This window comes from Macadamia integrifolia, chromosome 11, assembly GCF_013358625.1.
Source record: "Macadamia integrifolia cultivar HAES 741 chromosome 11, SCU_Mint_v3, whole genome shotgun sequence".
NCBI classification, from domain to species: domain Eukaryota; kingdom Viridiplantae; phylum Streptophyta; class Magnoliopsida; order Proteales; family Proteaceae; genus Macadamia; species Macadamia integrifolia.
In genome coordinates this window covers 11,576,341-11,600,772 of record NC_056567.1, presented here as the reverse complement: position 1 = coordinate 11,600,772, position 24,432 = coordinate 11,576,341, and the positions used below count along the sequence as shown (strand labels likewise).

The 24,432-nt window shown below is 42.6% G+C and overlaps 1 protein-coding gene across 9 annotated transcripts in view; it reads right to left on the bottom strand.

Moving 5' to 3' along the window:
• LOC122094065 (tRNA(His) guanylyltransferase 1-like) overlaps positions 1 to 24,432 on the bottom strand; it is a 128,869-nt gene that overhangs the window by 34,296 nt on the left and 70,141 nt on the right. For all 9 annotated transcript variants that reach the window (XM_042664702.1, XM_042664708.1, XM_042664704.1 and 6 more), the window contains 2 exons: positions 3,217 to 3,386; positions 2,948 to 3,033 (listed from right to left, as the gene is read on the bottom strand). In XM_042664702.1, the coding sequence (XP_042520636.1) occupies positions 2,948 to 3,033; positions 3,217 to 3,386 (256 nt within the window). The remainder of the gene's footprint in view (positions 1 to 2,947; positions 3,034 to 3,216; positions 3,387 to 24,432) is intronic.

The following is a 24,432-nucleotide window of genomic DNA, read 5'->3' as shown; positions in this document are numbered from 1 at the left end:
GGAGGGCCCAATACTAATTTTAGGTCTAACATCTTAAAACATAAGGCAACTGGTCACCTTTGGCCTGAATGCCCCCCCCCCCTTGGTTGCCTACATGACGCCTCAACTGCTGTACTAGAAAGTAGAAAGGACTCTTTAAGTTATCAAGAATGTAACTTTTGTGAACTGTATGGAGTATCTGCGTAGAATGAAATAGCATATCTTTCAACAATCATTGTAAACCTGCTCTTTTCAGGTAGCAAAGTGCCAAAGAAAAGCCTATCCTATGCACTCTTTTCGCAAAAAATTCTCTACTCTCTACACCTGAATCCTGATATCAGTAGGCAACGAAGTTTCATTTTTTCTTTTTTCATTTTTCCTTTTTTAAATTATAATGTATACTTTTACATATATCTCCTTGAGCTGTATAGCAAGTAGGACATCCTTTCTTCATAAACATCTTACTCAATTTACAACAATATTTTCTGTTGTAGTAGCAATTTATTTGTTAGAGAGAAACATTACTACATAGCAGTTCATAATAATAATAATAATATTTTTGGCAATGAATTATTTATTCATCCAAAATAATAATAATAATATTTTAATATAAAAAGCTTGAGTTTATTTTCTCTTAACACCTTTCATGCTGAAAGTGACCCTAGTCTATTCTCTCTCTTGACATTATTAACAATTCTTATCTTGAGCTGACAGAACAAGACATTGAAATAGAAATAAAACGAGGGGTAGGGGTTGGGGGTGGAAGCCAGGAAGGTCCCTAGATGTGAAGGTTTCTAAAACTATCTGATGTCTTCCCTTGAAAGTGAGCATGTCTGATAACACACTGCAAGCTCCTCTTGAATTATGCTACCAGCATGTTCATTGAGAGAAGTTATAAATATATGACAAACAGTCCAGAGAAAAATCGTATAACTTGGAAGACATTCCCTATAATGAATACTTCTGACCATCAAATTTCCCTAAATGTGAACCATCAAATGGTGTATACCAAATGGTGTATACACATGCATGCATGCGTACATATGAATGTATGAAACAAATAAATTGAAGGACTGCTGGTGGTGGGTAAGGATTAACAGAAAATAGAACAACAGATTGAGGAATCAGACAGACGAATACCAGAGAAACAGATCAGAAGTTCAGTAAACTATTAACAGAATAAAGGTAAAGTACAACTGTATAGATTGGCTATTGAAATCTCTTTGTTTCAGTACATGCGAGATTCTGTTAAGTAGAGAAAATAGGAAGCAACTAAGGGTTTGTATGGCAACATTCAAAAGAAACAGTTCTGGTGTTTTTTCGGAATAAGTTTAGAACAGGGCATGTACGCGATGTCCAGTCTGTTTCCATGTTCTTTTTTTTTTTTTTTTATTGAAAAAACGATTATTAAAAAAATAAAAAATTGGCATGAGAAACAAATTTTGTGGTTTTAGAAAAAAAAAAAAAAAAGAGGGAGGTATCGGGGGAGTGAAGGTTGGGCACACCACTAGTTCTCCTGGAGCTAGCAGCTCAACCAATTGGGGGGTGGGGGGCTGAGAGGGAGGGAGGTGCAGGGGGAAGAAGAGAGGTAGACATAGGGCTGGCCAAATCACTAGCATGCCCAGCCTTTTCCCAAAACAGAAACACAAATTTGTATGAAAAAAACAACCCAATAAACCCGACTCCTGAGCTCAAATCTTGCTACAGCCACCAATACCACCACAGAACAGAAGATATACTTCTGTTAATATGCATTCCATACGTGTTTCTACTCTTTTTTAGTGGCAGCAATATATTTTTTCCAGTTTTACCATATGACATTTTTTTTGGTACAGAAGCATTCCAAATGAACGAAAACACAGAAATACTAATTTGGAATAAAAACACTGCCATACACAGCCTATGTTGCTGCGAGAGAGAGAGTTCCTCACATTCACATACAAACGCTTTAAAATAATTCAATTCCATTCAACTGATTGGGAGGAGGGTTACAACTCTTTTAAGTTTTTCTTTTTTTTTAATAATAATAATAAAAGGAACTAGACTTGTACCTAATGTGAACTTCTTAACAAGTAATAAGACTTAAGGCTTTTAAAAGTAATAAAGACTCCCTAAACCTTAAAATAATCTACTAGTGGACCCCACATAAACTTATCCATTATATAATCCCGTGTACCCTTTTAACTGGCTACTTTTGGGATTGTAAAAGAGGTTCATTATAATTTCTAGGGCGATTCATTCTATTCTCTCTGAGGCCAGGTAGGTGGGTGAAGCATGATGCTTAGCACATCAAATTGCTGAAAGGCCTTGGTGATTTGAACATTAGGTAATCTGCAGATTGAAAACCACAATGATTCCAAACTTGACTTCAATAGTCTCGTATCCATGCTGCCCCGACTCCAAACTTGATCTTTGTTAGCAAAGCAGGACACACCCAAACTCTTTCTGATCAAACCTCCGCTGCCTATGTGTCCTTGGCAGTGTGACGGCAGGTTAGGAGTGAGTTAACCCAATGCGTATAAATGGATAGATAGATAGATAGATAGATGGATAGAGAGAGAGAGAGAGAGAGAGAGAGAGAGAGAGAGAAATAAATAAACGCAAATATAACAAACCCAAGGTCCATAGAGCCCAATCATGGGCCAAAATAAATTATTCCGAGGCCTAACTGGGCCGACTGGACACTTATTATTGCATCAATGTACGGATGTATGTATAATTGTATATGTGCACTTCATCCAGAAACGCCTAATGTCACATAGAATGATCATAACATAGCAATCAAAATATAAGAAAAATGTCAACAGGATTCCAAATAAAAAAAAAATCAACATAAAGAAAAGAATCTAAGTTTTCTTTTTTTTTTGCTCCACATATTCAAGGAAGATTCTAGATCAAACAAAGTAAGTATAGGTAATTGGACTCTCATAAATATATAAAAATAAAAATAAAAAAACTAGTTAAGAACCTTCAAAATACTTTGTGCTTCCCCTTCAGTCCTCCCAGACTGAACCAGCATCCAATAACAAGTATCATATTGGTTGTTAATGTGACCTGGAAAACACCAAAAGAATGACGAATTTAAATCTTAACTGCTGTGAGCTGTCATAACATAATGACTTATCTACTTTGAATAGGAATCAAATCTAAATGTGAAAAGGAGAAGTATTTATGCCAGGAGTGCAGTTGGACAAATGCTTAGTTAGGTTTTGCAGCTTAAGTGATCCCAGAACTCACATTCTTCTCGCCTCCACACTAGATAATCTTTAAAAACCTCAGCTGAAGGACAGCAAAAGATCTGTCCATGAAAAGACGGAAGGAACCTCATCTCTTTCTGAGGAAAGAATTCTTTCCATTTCATGACATACAGAGAAGAGAAGAAAGAGACAATGATAGACACTATTTTGCTGCAAAAAGGATCAATTTAGTAAGTAAACAATGATATAGGTAAAAAAAAATAAGCTAATGTAATCTTCAGGAAGAATCATAGGATGGAAGGACTGGAAAAAGCTGTCCACCTTAGCCAGTAGGCCCAGTACCATACACTTTACGCACACCTAATGAGCACATTTATGTGTGAAATCTAGGGTAGTAAAACATGCATTTTACATATTCAGAATGGAGCTACCTTGGGTTTTACTCTCTTTTTGCAGGTTTTATATTTTCAAGGCCTTAAGGACTATCGGGTGCTATATCTTCAATTTTACACGTAAAGAGGTCCTATTTCTTTTCATGATTGCAAAGAGGACGAAATTCTGAGCAAGATGGATGTGTTCAATTAAAAGTACACATTCGTTTGGTCACCCGTACAAATAATTATTCTTTTAGGCCAGAAAAAGAATAATGGATCAGAACTGACCAGAGATGCAGAACCAGCCCGTTTGCAATTGTCCCAGAGGTACAAGGAATATTCTAAATGCCAACAAGGATCGATGGACCACATCCTTAATTGATTGAAGATTCATTTTTGGTAACAACAACTACCTAGTGTAGTTGGTGAGCTATGGTGTACAAAATTCCCTTGCTCACCAAGAGGTCTCAAGTTTGAATCTCATGGTTGTTTTTTTTTAGAGAATTTTGTTGAAGATTTCCTGCTTTTCACTCACTTAAAGCACTAAGGGCATGGAGGGGATTTCCACATCAAATTAGAAGCAAGAAAAATCGTGGAAGCAAGAAGAGAAGAAAAAAAAAGGAAAGAAAAAAAAGGGAGAAATAGAGATTGTCCAAATCTTCTCTCTCCTCCACATCATCACCAAAATATTGTCCAAATCAGACAAAGCAAGAAGAAAATCGTCCCTTGGAGGGAGAAAAAGAAGAGAAATAAATTAGAAAAAAAAAAGAAAGAAAATAAGCAAAAAAAATTATAGGAAATTTATTTCTCTCTTCTCTATCCTCCACCTTAGCACTTTTGGTCTCAAAAGATCTCACAATCAATTGTGGGTTTCTCTCTTTTAGGAAAGAGAAAATTATTACCCTACATCCCCATTCCCTATAAATACAACTCATGTAAGAGGAGGGGAGACAATTCATTCTTCTTCTAGTTTTTTTAGTTGCTCTCTCTTTCTCTTGCTCTCTCTTTAGTTTTAGTTCTTCTTTATCTTTTCTTCAATCACTTTTGTAATAGTTTTTTTTTTATTTCAATTAATGCAAGCACTCTTTTATTTTTATTCATCCCTTCTATGTTTATGATTTATGCAATTGAGTTGTAATTTTTTAAGTTATAGTTCTAGGCTTAGATCTAGGTGACAAGATCACGAGCCGTGGAGCAATTTTTTTTTTCAAGTTCAAGCATTGATTCAAGTAAGTAGGCTCCTTCAATAGTCTTCTCTCCCCCCTCTCATTCCCTCTTCTGACTACCCTTTCTTTCTTAATTTAGGATTTTTATTTTCAGTTGTTACATTGTTGCTATCCCTCTCCCTCAAGGTTCATGGCTAGTGTATGTGTTGGCTTTGCCCCTTCTAACCATAGAACCATCAATTTATTGTTTTTATTTTAATTGTCTCCCTTTCCCTAAAGCCAAGTAGAGTAACCCTTGTAAGAGTGACTCTCTGGTCAAGTAGGGAAGCTCATATTATGATGCATCCCTCGGGCTAAGTAAAGAAACCTACTTGTGAGTCTCTCCCTAGCTTTATCCCCTTTCTTTTACTTTATTTTTATTTTAGCATTTTTTTCTTTATTTATTTATTTATTTTTTAATTGCGTGGGTTGTGTCTTTTCAGTTATTTATTTATTTAATTTTAATTACGTCGCCTGCGTCTTTAAATTCTTAGATGACGAATGGTTATGACGTTATTTTAGATACATATGTTTAGGACGGTAATTAGAATTAGATCACAACCATTAATCAGTTCACTTTCGCATTATTAAAAGAAATAAAAAATAAAGTGGCTGCTCTCCCTGTGTTTGACCCGTAGCTACACTGATCCGTACGCTTGCGGTTACATTTTAAATCTCAAACACCACTCTTTGGGAGGATGTTGTAGGAGATGATGAGATTTACAATCCTCCCTATATCAGTGAGTTCCTTAGCTTTAATTTTGTGAGTATTAGCATATTCCTTCATGATGCTAGAATACACACAGTCAACATCCATGAATTGTTCTATGTAGGTCTTGGGTTGGTAGTATTTTAGTTCCCCTGACACTGAAATGTCTAGGATTTCTCCTAAAATCGTGATGTCTATATCTATAGGAACTCCCTTAATATAGGAATGGACCAGAAGGTTGTCACCTTCACTAGAGAAAGTAACGTTACAAAAGAACATTTTGACAAGATGGGGATAACAATGAGAGTCAAATTTGAGAATGTTGCCCCATCCCAAAGCATCAAACAGGCCTTTGATGTCATACCTGGACAAAGAGTCGGAATTGATGGTTCTACCTTGCTCTATGTTGCGAGAGATGTAGAGATCCCATGATTCTTGAGCAATGGAGGAGGAGAACCATGTATCTTTGTAGAGGCCTTCCTTTTTCCCTTTTGAGCTACCGTTTTCTTGCCTCTATGTGGGCGGTGAGAGTCCATGATGATTGGAGGTGTAAGAGAGAAAGAGAGGCAAAGCTTTTGAGAAGAATATGAAGGGATCTTGAGAGATCAAGGTTAGAAAGAAGTTCTAAGCTAGGTTTTTGAGAGATGAAGATTCGAAATGGGGTTTTAGATCAAATAGGGTTTTAAAGTTGAAAAAAATAGGTTTTAAAGTTGAAAAAAATAGTTTTAAAAAATCGATTTAAAAGAGTCCATAATCAAATTTTCGGCGGCGCCGGTCGACCGGTTATATGGTGGCGGTCGACCGGAAGTTTTGGCGGTCGATCGGTAATCTATTCGGTCAGTTTCGATCGACCGGTATATTGGGGTGGTCGACCGGTAGAGTCCAAGAAGCTTGAGGTCCTAGAAAATTATAAATGTGGAAAGGATTTTTCAAGTCCGGGCTTTTGGAATGTTTATTCATTCAGCCAAACGGGTTGCAAATGCCAAGCATCTTCCTTAGGAAACTAAAACGCTCTTCACCAAGAGGTTTAGTAAATATATCTGCGAGTTGTTTATCAGTCTCAATGAATTCTAGAGAGACATCGCCATTTTGAATGGTGTCTCATAGAAAGTGGTGTCGAATATCAATGTGCTTTGCCCTTGAGTGTAAAATGAGATTTTTAAACAAGTTTATGGCACTGGTGTTATCGCACATGATTGGGCAAGATTCGAAACTCACTCCAAAGTCCTGAAGAGTTTGCTTCATCCAAAGGATTTGAGCACAACATCTACCAGCTACAACATATTCAGCTTCTGTGGTAGATAAAGCAACGGAGTTTTGTTTCTTGCTAAACCAAGCGACAAGGCAAGAGCCGAGAAAGTGACAAGTACCACTGGTACTTTTTCTGTCAATATGGCGACCTGCGAAGTCAGCATCTGAAAAGCTGACCAAGTCAAGGGGTTGGTTTTTGGGGTACCATAACCTAACATCACAAGTGCTTTTCAGATATTTAAAATTCTTTTTATAGTAGTGAGGTGAGATTTCTTGGGATCAGCTTGAAACCGAGCACATGCACATACACTGTACATGATGTCAGGTCTACTTGCTATTAGATATAGAAGGCTTCCAATCATACCTCTATATCTAGTTACATCCTCAGAAGTTCCATCCTCATCCTTGGTTAGTTTCAAGGATGAACTCATCAGAGTGTCTAAAGATTTTTTACTGTTAATGTCAAATTTCTTTAGCAGCTCCTTGGTGTACTTGCTTTGATTTATGAAAATTCCATTATCAGTTTGTTTTATTTGAAGTCCAAGGAAGAAATTTAACTCTCCCATCATACTCATTTCAAATTCACTGCTCATTTTATTACTGAAATAAGTACACATTCTCTCGTTAGTTGAGCCAAAAATGATATCATCTACATAGATTTGAACAATGAGTATGTCATTCTTCAAGTTCTTCACAAATAGGGTTGTGTTAATCCTCCCCCTTGAGAAGCCACTTTCTATCAAGAAAGTACTTAATCTCTTATACCAAGCTCTAGGGGCTTGTTTGAGGCCATACAGAGCTTTCTCAAGTTTATAGACATGGTTTGGAAACTTAGGGTCTTCAAAGCCGGGAGGTTGAGCTACATATACCTCTTCTTCAATGTATCCATTCAAGAAGGCACTTTTGACATCCATTTGATATAGTTTAAAGTTCTTATGGCATGCAAAAGCTAGTAACATTCTAATGGACTCTAACCTTGCTACTGGTGCATAGGTTTCATCATAGTCTATTCCCTCTTGCTGGTTATACCCTTTGGCAACTAGTCTTGATTTGTTTCTCACTATGTTCCCATCTTCATCCAGTTTATTACGAAAGACCCACTTAGCACCAATGATGGTGTGGTTCTTTCAAACTGGTGAAAGACTCAGGCTGGGACAAGTTTCCATACCTTGCTTCTTTCAAACTGGTGAAGCTCCTCTTGCATAGCTATAATCCAATCACTGTCTTTTAGTGCTTCTTCTATGTTCTTGGGTTCAATCCTTGAGATAAATGCAGTGTGATTGCATACCTCTCGGATTTTAGATCTAGTCTGGATTTTTCCATCTAGATCCCCTATGATATTTTATAAGGGATGATTCCTATGCGGAATGACTTCCTTAGGTAGTGTTTCTAATTTTTCTATGGTAACATCATTTGTATTATCAAGAGAAATATCATTAGCTTTGTTCTTAAGTTCATCAATTATGATATCATCATCATCAAGAGATTTGTTTAAGTCATTAGGTAAAGATTCATCAAATCTTACATTCATAGATTCTTCAACCATTAATGATTTTTTATTAAAAACTCTATATGCCCTACTGTTGAGTGAGTATCCTAAGAATATTCCTTCATCAGATTTTGCATCAAATTTTCGAATATAATTTTTGGTGTTTAAGATGAAACATTTACATCCAAAGACTCTAAAGTAGTCTACTTTTGGTATTTTACCAAAGTATAGTTCATAAGGTGTTTTATAAAGTAAAGGTCTAAGAATTATCCTATTTAGTACATAACATGCTGTATTTACAGCTTCAGCCCAAAAATACTTAGGCAAAGAAAACTCATTAAGCATAGTCCTTGCTGTTTCTTGTAATGACCTATTTTTCCTTTCAACTACCCCATTAGATTGAGGCGTTCTAGGAGCAGAGAAGTTATGGTCAATACCATGCTTGTTGCAGTATAAGTCAAATTGACTTATATTGTCAAATTCTCCTCCATGGTCACTCCTCACAGAGGTTATAGTATACCCTTTCTGATTTTGCAATCTGTTAAATAGAGTTGCAAATTCATCGAAGGCATCATTTTTATTTTTCAGAAAAACAGTCCAAGTGTATCTAGAGTAGTCATCAACGATTACAAAGGTATAATTTTTACCACTCATACTAGATATATTGATAGGTCCAAATAAGTCTAAGTGAAGTAGTTCCAATGGTCTAAAGGAAGAGACAATATTTGACAGGCATCACAAAAACTATCTATTTCATATTGATTTTAGGGAGGTTCCTCACGAGATCCTTGGATGCTATGGTTTGAATCAACTTGACATTTATATGTCCAAGTCTTCTATGCCATAATGAAGACTCACTATGGTTAGAAACCAAGCATGCATTTAAGGAACTTACTTCGTCAAGTATACAAACATAAATATTTTTTTCCCTAGACCCTTTTAGTACTAGATTATCATTTGCATCTTTGATGCAACAATGGGAGACATTGAATTCTACATTGTATCCAATGCTATCCATTTGATCTTTAAGGAGTGTAGCATCTATAGAGTCCTTGGTTTTGGTATTTCCCTTGTGGTCTATAAGTCTCCCTAGGATAGTTCTTGTACCCTTAGAATTGTCTTTGGGGCCTCTCAATAGAGTATTCTCTTTGAGGTTGGGATTTTCTATACCTAGGCATAGGTCTAGAGTTTTCTTGAGGCATATATTGCCTTCTTAGGGGTGTGTAGTAGTAGGCATGGCTAACTCTTGATCTCTCAGTTTGAGAATTGGGTTTCTTCTTTTTCTTGGAGTGACACTAGTTTATGCAGTGTCCTGTCTTTTTACAAAAACTACATTTAATGTAAGAGGTGGATGGTTGGTTTCTTTGGTCACCCCTTCTTGGATTCTCATTTCTAGATGGATTTTGTCCATTATAACCCAGTCCTTCTCTTTCATTTGGACCCTTCCCTTGAGAACCAAGAAGATTGTCAAGGTTCTTTTGCCCCTGGGTAAAGGTGCAGAGGGTGGAGTTCAACTTGAAGTTTTCTTCCTCCAGTTCACTTACCTTTGAGGTTAGTGCCTCCACTCTCTTATTTAGTGTTTCAACCTCTTTTTCAAGTTTATTTTTATCAGATTCTAATTTTATACTTTCTTCATATAAGGCCTCGAAGGCTTCTTGAAGTTCCTCACTAGAGTCCCTTACTAAAAGTTCAGGTTGAATTTCACATACCTCTTATTCTTCATCTCCGATGGCCATCAAGGCGAGGTTGGTGACTTCTTCTCCAAATTCACTTTTCTCCTCTTCATCACTTGAGTCCCATGTGGCTGCATAAGCCTTTCTTTTTGATTTATTTGGGCATTCAGTTCTGAAGTGTCCAGGCTTTCTGCACTCAAAACAAACTATGTCTTTAGAAGGGATTTCCTTGGGTTTAATTTTTGTTTTACCTTTTTCCCCATAGGATTTGTCACCGTAGGATTTGTTCTTGTGTTGAAATCTTCCTTTCCTTTTGAGGAACTTGTTGAATTTCCTCGTGATGAGTGAAATTTCTTTTTCCATGTCGAATTCTTCATCTTCTTCATCATCACTTACTTCTTCGATAGGTTGAGTTGATTTTAGAGCTATGGTTCTCCTTTTCTCAGAATTTGGTTTGTCGGCGTTCAGCTCTACTTCATGAGTTTGTAGAGATCCAAGCAAGTAGTCCAAGGAGATTTTTGTCAAATCTTTGGCTTCTTCTATTGCTGTTTTCTTGGGTCTCCAAGCTACAGGCTCTTAAGATTTTTCTGACTTTTTCAGCGTTAGTATAAGTCTTGCCTAAACCTTTAAGATTGTTCACAATATCAGTAAATCTAGTAAACATATAAGTTATCGACTCATTTTCTTTCATAGAGAAGGATTCGTAATAAAAAACGAGTTAGTCTACCTTTCTTTCCTTTACCTCTGTTGTACCTTCATGTGTGACAAGAAGCATATCCCAAATTTCTTTAGTCGTGTCACATGCAATGACTTGGTTGAACTCTTATTCATTGAGGGCACATTGAAGGAACGTCATAGCGCGGAAGTTGTACTGGATGAGAGTGATGTCTTCAGCCGTCCATTCCCCTTCATCCTTCAGTACTGTCTTTCCATCAACTACTTTGGTGATGGTGTATGGTCCCATTCTCTATGGCTCTCCATACAAAAATGTTGTGACCACACACAAAATTCTTGAATCTGCACTTCCAAAAAGAAAAGTTCTCTCCATTAAAGTAAGGGGGTCTTGAGGCGTTCATGCTTTCTGGTGGTCCTTGAAATGTGGCCACGGCCTTTGACTCACTTTTAAGATGATATAGTCTTAAACAAATTGAGCTCCCGCTCTGATACCAATTAAAATAGCCTAGAGGGGGTGAATAGGTTATACTAGTGGAATTTAACTCTTTTCGATAAATAGGTCACAAGTGTGACTGCAAGTTAAAATAATGCGGAGAAAATAAAACAAGAACAACCACAACACAAGATTTATAGTGGTTCGACTCAATTCGAGTCTAGTCCACTCCCTACAAGAATCCTCTTGTAAGGTATCCCACTAGTTCTCCCTTTCAGTACAGTAGGTAGGGAAGAAAACTTTTACAATCTTTTTTACGGATAAGAGTATCCTTACAAATCCCCTTTCCAGGCAAAGAGACGCATTTACAATCTCTTTTAGAGGTAGAGAGAGACCTTTCTCTTTTTAATATAAGAGAATCCTTACAATCCTAAGTACAGTCTAGAATTGTAAAACCATAAATAAATAAGAAATAGTGGAATAAGAGGAATACCTCAAGTGTGGTGAAAATGATGAATGAATAATAAATGATGAATGATGCACCTTTTGTAAAGTCCTCTCTTATGGCTTTGACTTGCACAGGAGAGAGTAGAGGACTTTGATTGAGACTTGAGCCTTTTGTTGGGATTTATGTAATAGAACAACTCAAGTAGAAATAAACTTCTTGAATGCTTGCAATAATGCTCTTAAAGCTCTTTCTTAATGAATATTTAATTAAGAGTGGTTTGGGTATTTATAGGTGAACTTAGTAAAGCATTTTAGGCAGGAAATTAGGCTCTAACGGACATATTCTGGGACCACCGGTCTACCGCCATCGGTAGTTGGTCGACCACCAAGAGCCGTTGAAGGAAAAATATAGCTGTTGGGGCACTTCTAGGCAGTCATCGGTCGATCGGGACTTTCAGCCGGTCGACCGCCTATGGTCTCGGATAGTTCCGGTCAATCGAGCCTTCCAGCCGGTCGACCGCCAACATGACATGCTCTGTTTTGACAGAATGCTGTCATACTGACCAGTCATCAGTTTTTTAACCATAACTTTTTGGTTTGACTTCAGATTGATCTGAGATTAGTTGCATTGGAATCACAACTCAATTTCCTACAACTTCTATAAAGGTTTCATCTCCTGATACTAATTTTAAGATTCTCTAAAATACCCTTGAGTCAGATTAATGTGTGTTCCACACCACTTAGAGACTTTCCATACTTGGTCAAGGTATGCTCTATGGTCATTCTAGTATGATGCAATGCACATGCATAAGGTGAGTGCATATATGTATGTGGGAATTACAAATTACATTAAAATAACTAATCTATCCTAGTGGTCTTCTTCTTCACTTGAACCTTCCACTCTTTGGCACTTCATCTTCTTTCCTTCTTGTTTGCTATTCCATGTCTTTAAGCTTCATGTCTTGATTCAACCTTCTAAGTGTTTTTTCAAGCTAATTACACTTTCTTCAGGCTAATCACACTTTATCAAACCAAGTTAAAGATGTATGTTTGTTTGTTAACACCAAAACATAGCAAGGAGTGTGGACATGTTTCCCAACAGCACGGTGTCGTGAACAGTGCTCCTTCTCGCTCCCCCTTCCAAGTTTGTCCTGCAACAAGTAAGTACGATTATGATTGTGACTCATCGGTCCAATGCTTAACCTTCCGCATACCCTAGCACTAGCCCCGGAGATCCCAACATGGCATCCACGCTTGATTCGGACTAGCCCAACCAGACCCCCTTAACTACCGTGAGGCCTGGGGAAAATCACTTTGAGTGCCCCATTCCCGATCCTTTGTCCTCTAGTGACGACGCATCCAGCAGTCGGGGCTCTGATGATAGCTTCGGCTCTAACCGTAGCTCAGCTCGGACAATAGCTCAGGCTCTGAGTCTGTGGAGGTGGCCTCACCAAAGACCATCCTGAGCAGAGCTAGGGCTGCTTGACTACCTCAGCTCAGTCCCCCAGTGCCGCAGTAGTAGGTAATTCAGGTGCGAGCCCCTTGGGTGCCGAAGTCCCTGAGGCCGGCTAGGCAGAGTCCAAGAGGGAAGGCTCTGCCTCCTCCTCTGGAGAGAAGAAGACCATGGTGAATACCCCAAGCATCCTGACGCCCAAGGTGCTCAATCTGATCCGGAGCCGATACGGCATCCCAGATTACTTGGTGATGCACGTCCCAGATGAGAACGAACGCGTGGACAGCTCTGGAGACGAGGTTACCCTTTACGATATGGCCTTCCAAAGCAACCTGAGGATTCCTGTGCCTGAGCTAGTCAGCTCAGTCTTGGACCACTAGTGCCTCGCCCCAACCAGCTGACTCCTAACTCATGGTGGACTGTTCGTGCTTTGAGGTGTTTGTCTCAAAGCTGGGTCAGACAGCAACGCTGGATCTGTTCAGGAAGATGTTCTTAGTGAAGAGGCACACCTCAGGGTGATACTATTTCACGGTCCTTACAGCAATCTGTAAATGTTCCTCAACATGCCCTCCTTGGTGAAGAAGTAGAAGGAGAGGTACTTCTACGTGGCGATGGAGGGGAACTCCTTCAAGAGTAGCTGGGTCAAGCCCACCCTCTCCGTGTTGAACTGAGCACCCAAGCTCTCCCCAGCTGACCTCCAAACATATCAAATGTGTTTGGGTGGGGAGGCTGTGGATGTTCGCATGCTGCAGGATGAAGACTTCTTCTAGGAGTTTGAACTGAGTTAAGTCCCTGGTGAGGGTCCGATCGAGTCCGGTTATTATGGTTCAGCTCAGTTTTTTAAAGTTTAAGCCTATTCCCAGAACTGATAAAGCTCAGTTCTTTCTCGTCTTGCAGTGGTTAATGTGAAGGTAGACAATAAGGCCCTGGCCACAGCAGCAGTGGAGGCGAGGAAGAAAGATGCAGTCAAGTAGGCCGCCAAGAAGGCTGGTGACAAGGGCAAGGCCGTGGCAAGCCCCAACCCCGCTGTGAAGGTTGCCCCTCCCGCCGGCGCAGGCAATAGGTCCTCGCCCCTTATTATTGGGGGCAAGCAAGGGAAGGAGATGCCCCCTCCAGTACAATATTCAGATTAGCATGGGGCTCCGGGCTTTGGGCTCTGCGAAGGTAAACAAACCAATTGACACGGAAGAGGAGGCACTAGGGCAGACTGGCACAACTGACCGAGCTGGGACAGGATCCGATGGCCAAAAAAGGAGGCGCTCGCCAGTTGACGAGGGGCAGCACGAAAACCCTCCAAAAGTGGCTCGAACGGGGAAGCAGCCTGCAGACCCCTGAGTGGAACTGCTGGAGAACGGAACCATTTTGGACCCCTCTGTAGCTCGAACTTGGTTCCGCCGTAGCTGTCCTAAGAAGGATGTTATCCACGTGAGGAAGCTACCTGACGTTGACTTCACAGAGCAGGTCTACGCCCAGATGGGGGATGTAAGTATTTCCTGCCTCTTACCCTTTGTATTTATTTGAGTTCCTAGTATTCATGGTTCCGTTGGATAAATGCAGGCTTTCGCTTATACGGTGGAGGCCACTTGTTGGTTTGAGAACATGGCCATTGCTCATGAGAAGTTGGATGATGAGGTAAAGCGCCTATGGGGGGAGCTTCATATGGCCACGGGCCAGTTGGAGAATGAGAAGAGAAAGGCCCTATCTGAGGAGCAGAGGGTGAAAGACTATGAGGAGAGGGCTGAAGAGCTGGAGTACGAGGTGGCTAAGTAGCTCAAGATCAATAGCGGCCTTGTCAAAGAGAAAGATACACTCCAGAGCGAGAGGCCGAAGCTCAGGAGGCCAGCAAAAAGAAAGAAGTTGAACACTCAGCTCAGATTTTTGAGCTGGAGAAGAAACATCAATCCGATCTGGCTTCGAATGATGAGGTCACCACTGAGAGGTGGCTGAACTTTGAAGTTGGTCAGAAATGGCTAGTTGACGTTAACATCTCCTCATTTCAGGTTGGCTCAGAAGACGCCATTCAGTTCATCATTGGCAAGACGCCTGATTACGATTTCTCTGAGTATGAGCAGCGCGCTCCTGCCCCAGCTCCCTCTATACAACTATTTGGTCAAGGTGAGGTCGGTGAGGAGGTGACCCAAGCCGACCCTAAACCTACCAAGTGATCCAACTCGCTCCTTCCTGATCCAGCCCCCCAACTTCTGCAGTACTGATGTTATGCTTCTCCTTTTTGTTTTGTTTCTTTCTTTTTTTCCTTTTTCCCATTGTGGGAGCGATGTAATCTTCTTGCTTCTCTTCTTTTTCTTTTTTTTTTTGTAAAAATCCCATTTGGGAGTTGGTGTAAATTTTGAGGGTTTCTTCCCTCCATTAATGGAAAAAGTTTTCTCTTCCCTTATTGTGTTTCTTTAGTTTCTGTAAGGTAGTTCCACTTTTCAATTGAACTTGATTCAGTCCTATGTGTCTTTGTATGGCAAAGCATCATTCTTGGACCTGGACCGCCATACAAGTATGCCTAATCCGGATTTGGGATTAAAGGTGCCAAACCGAAGCTAGTTCTTGAGTTGTGAAAACTAGGGTAAGGTCTCGTAGATGGTGCCGACTTGGAGCTCGGTCTTAGATGCTGCCGAGCTGGAGCTCGGTCTTTGTGCCTTAGTTAAGGTCTTTGAGTTGCCAAACTAGGGCCTGGTCTTAGTGGTGCCGAGCTGGAGCTCGGTCTTAGATACTGTCGAGCTAGAGCTCAGTCTTTGTGCCTTAGTTGTTAATGTCTTTGAGTCACCAAACTAGGGCCTGGTCTTGTTGGTTCTGAGCTGGAGCTCGATCTTAGATGCTATCGAGCTGGAGCTCGATCTTAGATGCTTCTGAGCTGGAGCTCGGTCTATATGCCTTAGTTGTTAAGGTCTTTGAGTCGCCAAACTAGGGTCTGGTCTTGTTGGTGCCGAACTGGAGCTCGGTCTTAGATGCTACCGAGCTGGAACTCGATCTTTGTGCCTTAGTTGTTAAGGTCTTTAAGTCACCAAACTAGGGTCTGGTCTTGTGGTGCCGAGCTGGAGCTCGATTTTAGTTGCTGTCGGGCTTGAGCTCGGTCTTTGTGCCTTAGATGTTAAGGTCTTTGAGTCACCAAATTGGGGTCTGGTTTTGTGGTGCCGAGCTGGAGCTCAGTCTTAGTTGCTGTCGGGCTTGAGCTCAGTCTTTGTGCCTTAGATGTTAAGGTCTGTGAGTCACCAAACTTGGGTCTGGTCTTGAGTAGTGCCGAGCTGTAGCTCGGTCATAGATGCTTGCCGAGTTGGAGCTTAGTCTTTGATGCCAACGAGCTGTACTCAGTCTTAGAAGAGTCAGATATTTGAGAGAAGCTTCATAGTATATTGATATGTGGTATGCACTTGGGACAAATACATTGCTTCGAAACAGAATCTAATCCGCTCTGTGATAAAAATTGAATAACTGAGATATGGAAGCTAAGGTGCTGAAAGTATAAAATCCACAAGACTAACACCCAATCGATGGTATTTCAATGTAATCTACTGATAAAACTGTCTACTGGTAAATTTTTTTGAGATTTTCAACATTCCATGCCCTTGGTATAGCTATACCCCCTGAGTCTGCAAGTGATATATACTGGGGTGCACCACTTTGGAGACTATGTAAGGGCCTTCCCAGTTCGTGCTGAGTTTGCCTTCACTTCTTGGGTCCGCTGCAGCTACTTTCTTGAGGACCAAGTCACCAACTATGAATCCCCGTGGTTACCTCCATAGGGGGTTAACGCTTTAGTCTTGTATGCCAACCGAAATGGCGTCTCTCTTGTGGGGGTCCGAGCTGAGGTGCGATATGCCCAAAGTACACTGAGTAGCTGGTCTGCCCAATTCTTCTTCTCCCAGTCCAACCTCTTCTTTATTCCATCTAGAAGTATATGGTTGGCTTTTTTTGCCTGACCGTTCGATTGCAGGTGTGCTACACTAGTGTTTCAGAAATCAATATTAAATTTATTGCAGAAGAGATTGAATTTCTGGTTGTCGAATTATCGACCATTATCTGTGACCAACACCTTTGGGACACCATAGCGGTATATGACGTCGTCCCTCACAAACTTCTCCACTGCCTGCTCAGTGATTCTGGCTAGGGGACGTGCCTTCACCCATTTAGTGAAGTAATCAATAGCGACAATCAAGAATTGGACACCCCCTTTTCCTTTCTTGAACTGTCCTAGAATATCCATTCCCCACATTGTGAACGAGATCGAGCAGATCACAGAACTAAGTTCTGTAGCAGGGACGTGTGGTATTGGGGCGTGTACCTGACACTTAAAGCACTGTCAGATGAACTTCATTGCATCTTATTGCATGTTTGGCCAGTAGAATCCTTAGCGTAGCACCTTGTAGGCTAGTGCCTTTCCCCCGATGTGTCCCCCACAAATTCCTTCGTGGACTTCGCGAAGTGTCTTTTCAGCTCGGTTCGGGGGCAGGCACTTTAGCAGGGGCTAGGATATTGCCCTTTTGTAAAGTATTCCACCCTGAAGGGTGTATTTGGCTGCTCTCCTTTTGACTACCCTTGTTTCTATTTTATCTCCTGGGAGATGTCCATCATATAAATAGTCACGATGGGATCCATCCAGCTCGGCTTGGATTTCTACATATTGCTACACAGTAATTCTTGCTCATAGGCAGGTTGGTCTTGTACTTCAAAATATACCAAGCTTGCATAGTCCCCGAGTTCTGCTGTAGCTAGTTTGGAGAGGGCATCTGCTATTGCATTTTCCTCCCACGGGATATGTACCTCGCGAATGTGTTAAAACTGGTCACCAGATGACGTACTTCTTTCAAATACTTAGCCATTCTCTCTTCATTGGCCTCGTATTGCCCATTGACTTGGTTCACAATTAGTTGGGAGTCACTATGTGCGACCAGGTCGTCTGTCATTACTGCCTTTGCCAGTTTGATTCCCGTAATTAGGGGTTCATACTCTGCCTCGTTATTTGTTAGGGGAATACAAATCTAAGGGCGTACTGTATCGTGAATTCCTCAAGGATTTTCAGCACAAGTCCTGCATCGCTCCTCGCTATGGTGCTGGACCCATCAACAAAGAGCTCCCACTTCCTGTTCAGCTCGGCCTCAGGCTCTACCGCTTCTTCAGTTTGTGTACATTCTACTAGGAAATCATCCAGCGCCTGGCCCTTGATTGCGCTTCTTGGTCGGAATTCAATGTTGTGCTCACTTAAATCGATAGCCAACTTACCATACATCCCGCTACGCTGGGGCTGTGAAGTGACTTTTCTCAGTGGTTGATCAATTAGTACAGCAATGGCATGTGCTTAGAAGTAGGGCCTCAACTTCCTGGCTGTCACGACCAACGCTAGTGCAAACTTCTCAATCTTTTGGTACCTTGTCTCCTCTTCCAAGAGCACATGACTCACATAGTAGATGGGCCTCTAGGTCTTTACCTCTTCTCTCATGAGGACTGAGCTAACGGCTACCGCGGAGGTAGTGAGGTAAAGTTGTTGCTCCTCTCCGGGCTCTGGTCGGCTCAGCAGAGGGGGCCAGGTTAGGCAGGCCTTGATTTCATCGAAAGTTGCTTCGCATTCCTTTGTCTGGAGAAATTACTATTGACCTTTTCCTCCTTTTAGTAGCTTGAAGAACATAAGGCACCTATCCCTAGCTCGGGACAAGACCCTGTTAAGTGCGGCCAGGCACCCCGTCAGTTTCTGAACTTCGCGAATGTTTCTTAGTGGACGCATCTCATGTGGCCTCAATTTTTGAGGGGTTTGCCTCTATTCCCCTTTACGACACTAGAAAGCCTAGGAATTTTCCAGAGGTAACTCCAAATGCACACTTGGTTGGATTTAGTCTCATGTGGTTCTATTGCAGGACATTGAAAGCTTCCTTCAGATCTAGCACATGATCAGTGCCTTTCGCACTCTTAACCAGCATATCATCAACGTAAACTTCCATATTTCTTTTGATTTGGCTTCGGAACATTGTATTCACCATCCTCTAGTAAGTGGCTCCAGCGTTCTTTAGGCCAAAAGGCATTGCAGTGTAGCAGTAGTTGCCCTGAGTGGTGAGGAAAGCAATTTTCTCCTCATCTTCCACATTCATATTTATCTGATTGTAGCCGGAATATGCATCCATTAAGGTCAGCACCTCATGGCCTGCAGTCGAGTCTATGAGGGAGTCAATCCGAGGCAAAGGATAGCGATCTTTGGGACAGGCCTTATTCAGGTCAGTGTAGTCTATGCATATCCTCCACTTCTCGTTGGACTTTGGAACCATAACCACATTGGCTAACCAGGTCGGGTACTTTACTTCCCTAAAAAACCCCACTGCTAGGAGTTTGTCAACCTCCTCATTGATGATGGTGTTTCGCTCAATCGTGAAGTTCCTGTGCTTCTGCTGGACAGGCTTGAAGTTAGGGTTAACATCCCGATTGTGCTCAACTACGGCCCTGAAGATGCCTGGCATATCAGAAGCTTTCCATGCAAAAATATCAGAGTTTTTGCCGAGGAAGTTCAAAATTTCATCGAGACTTTGGGAGCTTAGCAGTGCTCTGAGCTGAACTATTTTTGACGGCTCGGCCTCAGTGATTGGGACAGTAAGTAGCTGTTCAACTGGCTTAGCTCGAGTCAGGAGACTTTCATCTCGGCAATCAACAATTTCTACCATACATGCTAGGCCCGAGCACGGTTTCTTGACAGATTTTATGAAGTTGGCATAGCATTCTTGGGATTCCTTCTGGCTGGACTTGCATTCCCTGACTCCATTGCTGGTGGGAAATTTCATTTTCATATGCTTAGTGGACACAATCACCCCAAGACCATTGAGACCAGGTCGGCCAAGGATTGCATTATAAGATGAGGCGATCTTGGCGACCATAAAAGAGACCATGGTAGTGGTTGTCTAAGCTCCCTGTCCGATGGTCATAGGCAAGTCAACAAATCCTTCTAGCTCTGTTGGCATACCTGAAAATCCGTACAAGGGTCTTGGGGCTAGTTTTAAGGCCCCGGTGCCAAGCCCCAGTTTTATGAAGGCTTCGTATGACATGAGGTCAACGGAGGCTCCCGTGTCCACTAGGACCCTATGGAAGGTGTGGTTGGCCGCCACTAATTGAAACACGATAGCGTCGTTGTGAGGCCAGTTCAAATCTTCAAGATCTCTATCAGAGAACGTAATGGGGGGATCCATTTTGAGGGCTTTGACTGGTTGTTCCGTGATGCATACTAACCGCTCGTGTGCTTTGGCTTTTCTGATGGATTCTACCGTGGGTCCACCCATGATTGTTAGGATGGATGGACCCACGAGCTAGTTATCGTAAGTGTCAGCTCGGTCCGTTATTGGATCCTTAGATGGCTCGGTCCTATCTCAGCTCGGCCTGGCATCATCTCTCCTCGTCTCGGGCCAATTCCCACCATATTTTTGCTTCAAATATTGGTTAAGGTATCCAGCCTTGATGAGCTCATCAATTTTCCTTTTCAAAGAGTTACAGTCTTCAGTGTCATGTCCATGGTCTCGGTGGTATTGGCAATACCGGTTGGGTTCCTCTCCTCTGGTTTAGTTGTCATTGGCCTGGGCCAGCAAAAATACTTCTGATCTTAGATCTCTAAGAGTAGGTTTGTTTAGGAATGATCAATTTCATACCACTCAGGTTCAGCTGTGTCAAGCGGTCGATCTGTTCTGTTCTTCTTCAACTCGTGAGAGTCGTCCCTAGGTCTCAGAGTCTTTTTCTTCTCCTTCTTCGACTGATCACCCCTGTCAGCTATTCCTCTGGCGGCCAGAACTTCCTCTATGTTGGCGTATTGATTGCACCGTCTCAACAGTTAAGGCATTGTTTTTGGAAAGTCAAGGGCCAGAGACTGGACCAGATCAGGGTGCATTACCCCATTGCACAACTTGCTATAAGCCACTCCTTTCGGTAGCTTCCTTACCTCCAGTGTCGCCTTAATGAATCGTGCAAGGAACTCTCCTATAGTCTCTCTCGCTCCTTGCCTCATGCTCATCACATTTTACGTGGTTTGCTTCTGCTTAATACTTGCTTGGAAACGTGTGAGGAAAGCTCTTGTCTGCTCTTCATAGCTGCGGATGGACCGTGGCCTCAAGTTCGACATCCATACCAGTGCAACTCCTTTTTATGAGGCTGTGAAGGCTCGACAGAATGGCACCTGACCTACCATGAACCGTCATGGCCAAGCTATAGTACATCAGATGATCATAGGGATCTGTGGTGCCATCATATCCATTGAAGATGGATATCATGAAATTTGGAGGTAGCTCGGTGTCTATCAGTTCGTCGGATAGTGCATTATGGGTTGGAGTTACAATTATGTTGGTCGGGTGCCTTTGCCTCTGCATTCCTTCTACTTGCTCAATGAGGCACTGGATGTGGCTCTCCAGGTCATCCCTTCTCACCTTGGCTCGATGATCCAGGGATCGTCGTGCCCTTTCACCACCAGGCCGATCCTGACCTTGCCGTGGTGTGCCTCTGGTCAGCCTGATGGGTAGCCCTGACCCGGGTGGGGTTGATCTTGTCGAGCTGGCCTCTGATAGTTTTCATATTCCTCTCTGTGTGGATGCATGCCTTTACTAAGTCTTCAAGGTGATAGTTGGTGTCTTCCTACTTAGGGTGGGGATCTATGAGTGTCATGTGTCTCTGGACTCTGGTGATATGCAGAACGATGAGCTCTCCCGTTCTGGGTAGGGACGGGACCTTACCTGCACCCCTCAGCAGGAGAGTGGGGTGGTACCAAATGAATAGTGCATGACGTTCTGGCCGACCCCCTTCTTGCTGTTGATTGAGGGGTGACACTATTGTCAGGAGATTCCTCGTTGAGATGTCTGCCCTGAACAGGCCTAGGCGGCTGAGCTGAACTAGTCCATGGCATTGGAAGTGCCGGGCCGAACTGGCATATGAAATCTAGCACCAGTGTGTTTGCAGCTAACACTTGCAACTGTAAGCTTTGCATTTGCTCTTCTATGTTCGGGTGAGTTACCCAGGATGATAGGACATAACAAGATAGCTGAGGGTTTTACTCGCGCTGATCTCCTTCTCCTTGGGTAACTTGCGCATCAGGCCTGGTTTGCTTGGGTCCTCGTGGAGGGTCTTTGCTAGGACGTTTTTCTACTCTACCATTGGAGGTGAATGGGGACGTCCAAGTGGTAATTCGTGAGTGGATCTTACTCGCGTTGTCGTTGAAGAAACGACCTTCTTACTCCTTACTGTTTCCCATGGACGGCACCAATTTGATGCGGTAAAATTTGACCAGATGACCTTCCCTGCAATTCCTAGTGCTCCAATCGACTTGCACAGAAGAGATGATAGGGGAGAGCCAGGCTGACCCGACAGGAGACTCTTCGATGCCTAAGTCAGATCTTTCCACAGCAGATGCTCAAGAGAGATTTTTCAGTAAAAGAAGAAGTGAGTGATCGATCCCTTTTGATGGAGGCTTACCATGGTATTTATAGGCTGCTAATGGAGGGAGAGTGGAAGACAATTATGAAGTCCTGTTCAGGCGTAGAGTCCTTGAGGAGAGTGGCTCTGTGATTCTGGGAATATTTTGGGTTCTAGGGAATATTCTGGGAATATTCCCTATTGATCTCGGAGGTACAAGTCGTGAGAGGGGTGGACGCCTCTGATGACGTGTAGTGGATAGAGTCTTGCCCCCGTGATCAAGGATTACATTCCTTAAATGTAGGAGTGGACGAGAGCATGTTTTTGGGTGCCTTACTTGACTGTGCCGAGCTGAGGTGACTGGTAGCACGGCCTGATGGAGGGCCGAGGTGACAGTATGGCTTGATAGAGGGCTGAGGTGACAGCATGGCTTGACAGAGGGCCGAGGTAGTAGCACGGCCTGACGGAGGCCGAGGTGGTAGCACAGCCTGATGGAGGGCCGAGGTAAAAGCACAGCCTGATGGAGGGTCGAGGTGATAAAGCTCGATTCTTTCTCATCTTGCAGTGGTTAATGTGAAGGTAGACAATAAGGCCCTGGCCGCGGTGGCAGCGAAGGCAAGGAAGAAAGATGCGGTCGAGCAGGCTGCCAAGAAGACCGGTGACAAGGGCAAGGTCGTGGCAAGCCCCAACCCTAGTGTGAAGGTCACCCCTCCCATCGGCGCGGGCAAGCAAGGGAAGGAGATGCTCCGTTCAGTACAATATTCAGCTCAGCACGAGGCTCCGGGCTCTGTGAAGGCAAAGGAATCATCTGACACGGTAGAGGAGGGCCTAGGTGGCAGCATGGCCTGATGGAGGGCCAAGGCGGTAGCACATCCTGATGGAGGGCCGAGGTGACAGCAAGGCCTGATGGAGGGCCGAGGTGACAGCAAGGCCTGATGGAGGGCCAAGGTGGTGGCACGACCTGATGGAGGGCCAAGGTGGTAACATGGCCTGATAGAGGGCCGAGGTGGCAGCACTGCCTGATGGAGGGCAGAGGTGGTAGCACGGCCTGATGGAGGGTCGAGGTGGCAGCATGGCGTGATGGAGGGCCGAGGTGGTAGCAAGGCATGATGGAGGGCCGAGGTGCAACATTGGTCAGGATCGGTCCTTGGCCATGCCACGGTTGGGAAGAAATACCCTTATCAGTTAGGTTTTTAATATCAATTTTAATTCCAATTTTCCTAGTTGTGTTGGTTAGGACGTTATTTTAAATGCATGTGTTTTAGGGCGGTAGTTAGAAGTAGATCACAATCATTAATCGGTACACTTTCACATTATTAGAAAAAGCTAAAATTAAAGTGGCTGCCTCCTTGTGTTCGACCCGTAGCTATGATGATCCATACACTTGCTGTTACTTTTAAATCTCAAACACCATGTCACTTAGCCAAGACATGTCCCCACCATTGGCCAGGTGATGCACCTTACACTCTACCACCTAGGCCCTAGCAGGCATATGCATCCAATAGGCTAGCACATCCTCCACAGGGACAGAGACTACAGGGGAGGGTGTTTGCCATGACAGCTAAGGATGCAAAAGCTACACCAGGTGTGGTGATAGGTACCTTATTAACGTCATTATTACTTGCACATGTGTTATTTGACTCAGGAGCATCACATTCATTTGTATCACCAGCATTTGTGAGGGAGATGGGAATTCCACCCAAGAGCTTGACCTAGTGTTTGGAAGTGAGTACATCCATAGAAAGTGTGGTGGGTTTGAATTATATGTATAAACCATGTTCGGTGATAATAAATGGCCATGACTTGAATGCACACTTGATTGAGTTGGACATGACCAACTTTGATGTAATTTTAGGGATGGACTGGTTGTCCGCTTATAGAGCTAGTGTGCGATGTGCAGAGATGGCGATAATTTTTAGACCCCTTGATGAGGGAGAATTTACCTTTGTAAGGGATAAGCCAAAGAAACACAAAAGGATTATTATGTTAGCACTTCAGATAAAGAAGCTACTACACCACGGATGTCAAAGCTACTTAGCATCTATGATAGATACTGAGATAGAGGTCAGACCATTGACTGAACCCGATGTGGTAACGGAATTTCCTGACGTATTTTTGGATGACTTAATAGGATTGCACCCTGATCGAGAGACAGAGTTTGTTATAGACCTACTC